Source organism: Neopelma chrysocephalum, unplaced genomic scaffold, assembly GCF_003984885.1.
Source record: "Neopelma chrysocephalum unplaced genomic scaffold, ASM398488v2 Primary Assembly neopelma1_93100, whole genome shotgun sequence".
Taxonomy (NCBI): Eukaryota; Metazoa; Chordata; class Aves; order Passeriformes; family Pipridae; genus Neopelma; species Neopelma chrysocephalum.
In genome coordinates, this window is record NW_020921816.1 from 649 (window position 1) to 3,654 (window position 3,006).

The 3,006-nt window shown below is 65.4% G+C and overlaps 1 protein-coding gene across 4 annotated transcripts; it reads right to left on the reverse strand.

Moving 5' to 3' along the window:
- Positions 1–320: 320 nt before the first annotated feature.
- LOC113980222 (zinc finger protein 391-like) lies at positions 321–2,985 on the reverse strand. 4 transcript variants are annotated; one of them, XM_027707453.1, is made up of 2 exons: positions 2,786–2,985; positions 321–2,695 (listed from the first exon to the last, which is right to left on the reverse strand). In XM_027707453.1, the coding sequence occupies exons 1-2, from the start codon at positions 2,895–2,897 to the stop codon at positions 1,098–1,100; spliced, it is 1,710 nt and encodes a 569-aa protein (XP_027563254.1). In that variant the 5' UTR covers positions 2,898–2,985; the 3' UTR covers positions 321–1,097. The 4 variants fall into 4 exon arrangements, with proteins under 4 accessions (XP_027563254.1, XP_027563255.1, XP_027563253.1 ...); XM_027707454.1 differs by having other exon boundaries at positions 321–2,689; positions 2,780–2,985; XM_027707452.1 differs by having other exon boundaries at positions 321–2,727; positions 2,767–2,985.
- Positions 2,986–3,006: the final 21 nt, after the last annotated feature.

Here is a 3,006-nt window from a genome sequence, read left to right on the forward strand (position 1 = left end):
GGGCCATTTACCTGCCCAGGAGGGTCCCCCCTGAGGAGGTGGAGACGCAGCAGCTCATCAAGGACGACGCCCCCTGACCTCACCTGTCACCTCTCACCTGCCCCCCCTAAACACACCGGGGGGGGCTCAGGTGTCCCCACACACCTGGGGCAGGTGGAGGGGGGCAAAAAAAGTGGGAAAATAGGGTGGAAATTAATAAAATTGTGGGTTTCAGCCGTCCAGGTGTGAATTCTGGGGGGAAGGGGGGATTGACCCTCCAGGTGTGAATTTGGGGGGTCCCCAAACCCTCCAGGTGTGAAATCAGGTGAGAACACCAATGATGTCATTAATTAACCATCATTTAATTAGCATATGCCCCACCCAGGTGCGCCCAGACCCCACCCTCAGCACTACAGGTACCACCCAGGTGGGACAGGTGAGTCCCAGGTGTGCACAGGTGAGACTCAGGTGAGCCCCATGTGCCCACAGGTGAGACTTAGGTGCCCACAGGTGAGTCCAGGTGCCCACAGGTGAGTTGTCCCATCCAAAGGGGGACAAATCCGGGATCGAGGAATCCGGGAAGGAGGATCCAGGTGAGCACTTGCCCAGTCCCAGGTGCACCTGAGGCGCCAGGTGTGGCTGTTCCACCCCAAAAATCCAGGTGAGGGCTCAGGTGAGGTGTGCACACCTGGCCTCAGGTGTGCCAGGGGTCCCACAGGTCCTGGGGGCGTGTCCAGTGTCAATGATGTCACAGCTCAGGTGTCGTGGTTCAGGCGCTACAGGTTTTGGGGACCACACCTGTCCAGGTGTGCAGGTCCAGGCTCCGCTCACCTGGGGCTCAGGTGTCACAGTTCAGGTGTTGCTGCTGCAGGTTTTTGGGGTCCGCAATAGGTTTCTGGGGTGCAGACTTGTCCTGGGTCACAGGTACAAGGTCCCTTCACCTGTATCTCAGGTGTCGCAGTTCAGGTGTCGCTGCTGAAGGTTCTCGGGGTGCACACCTCTCCTGGCTCCCCTTCACCTGTCTCTCAGGTGTCCTGACACAGGTCCATCAGCTCTCTGGGGTCCGCCCCGGCTTTTTTGGGGCGCGCCCCCGGCCCGGCCGCCCCGCCCCGGGGCGCTCAGGTGTCCCTGTGCACGCGCTGGTGCTGCAGCAGGTTGGAGGGGTGGGCGAAGCCCTTGGCGCACACCCCGCACTTGTAGGGCGTCTCCCCCGTGTGCACCTTCTCGTGCACGCCCAGGTAGGCGAGGTCCTTGAAGAACTTGTGGCAGAAGCTGCACTCGTAGGGCCGGGCCTGGCTGTGCACGCGCCGGTGCTGCAGCAGCAGCGAGGGCCGGGCGAAGGCCTTGCCGCAGGCCTCGCAGCCGTAGGGCCGCTCGCCCGTGTGCGCGCGCTGGTGGATGGCCAGGTAGGACGACTGCTTGAAGGCCTTGCCGCAGGTGCGGCAGGCGAAGGGCCGCTCGCCCGTGTGCACCCGCTCGTGCGACGCCAGCGCGTTGCTCTGCTTGAAGCCCTTGCCGCAGAGGCCGCAGGTGAAGGGCCGGTCCCCGGTGTGCACCCGCTCGTGCACCTTGAGCGAGTGCCCGTAGGTGAACCTCTTGCCGCAGACGCCGCAGGCGTGCGGCTTGTCCTCGCAGTGCTGCCGCCGGTGCAGCTGCAGCGCCGCGCCCGTCGCCAGCTCCTTGCCGCAGTCGCCGCAGCGGAAGGGCTTGTCGGCGCCCAGGTGCGTCAGGGCGTGGCGCTGGCGCTCGTAGGGCGTCTTGAAGCCCTTGGGGCAGCGCGGGCAGGCGAAGGGGCGCTCCCCGCTGTGGATGCGCCGGTGCTCCTGCAGGTTGGAGGAGCGCTTGAAGCGCTTGCCGCACAGGTCGCAGCGGTGCGGCCGCTCCTCGGTGTGCACCAGCCCGTGGCTCTTGAAGTCCGAGTGGCGCTTGAAGGTGGCCCCGCACGCCTGGCAGGTGAAGGGCCGCGCCTCGGTGTGCACGACCTCGTGGCTCAGCAGCTCCCACGCCCGCTTGAAGCCCTTGTGGCACACGGGGCACTGGAAGGGCTTCTCGGCCACGATCACCCGACAGATCTCCAGCGGCGCCGGCGCCTCCTCGCCCGGCGGCTCTGCCCACTCCGCCTCGCCCGCGGGGCTCGCGGCGCCGGCGCCGCGCCCGCCCAGCACCAGCTTGGCCGTGGAGTAGACGCCGCGCTCGTCGATGAGCTGCACGAAGGCCTGGCTGGGCTCGCCCGGGCTCAGCTCACCTGGGCCCAGCTCACCTGGGATCAGCTCGTCTGGGCCCAGCTCACCCGCGTGGCCCAGCTCACCTGGGCTCACCTGGTGGCCCAGCTCACCCGGGCGGCCCCACAGCACCTGCAGGTGGTTCCCGTGGGAAGGTCCAGGTTCCTCGGGGCTCTCCAGGTGTTCCCGGCTGGGGCGGGGCCGCCGGGGGTTCAGGTACAGGCGGGGCTTCCGCCGGCGCAGGGGAGGGGCTGAGGCCTCACCTGGAGGCCTCACCTGGGCGCAGGAGGCTCCTCCTGGTGCCACCTGAGTGGTCTCCTGGCCTTCGTCACCTGGTTCTTCTTCTTCCTCACCTGGTTCTTCATCCCCTGGGTCCTCATCAAGCTCTTCCTCACCAGGTTCTTCATCACCTGGTTCTTCAATTTCTTCCTCACCTGGTTCCTCCTCACCTGGTTCATCATCAGGTTCTTCCTCACCAAGTTCTTCCTTCTCACCTGGTTCTTCCTCCTCACCTGGTTCTTCCTCCTCACCTGGTTCTTCTTCCTCACCTGGTTCTTCCTCCTCACCTGGTTCCTCTTCCTCACCTGGTTCTTCACCAAGTTCTTCCTCACCTGGTTCTTCCTCCTCCCCTGGAGGCTCCTCCAGGATCCGCTGGGAAAAGTGGGGTTCATGGCCTCTCCCCCGCAACCCCTCCATGGCCACACCTGGAACCCGGGACAGGTGAGAGGGTGAGAGGAGACACAGGGGCGGGGATGGGCCTGGGATTCCCCTGAGCTGGGTTTGGGGATCCTTTTGGGAACCCCCC

Excerpts from the sequence above, each read along its gene's own strand:
- LOC113980222 (XM_027707451.1), bottom strand. The coding sequence starts at position 2,897 with ATGGAGGGGTTGCGGGGGAGAGGCCATGAACCCCACTTTTCCCAGCGG.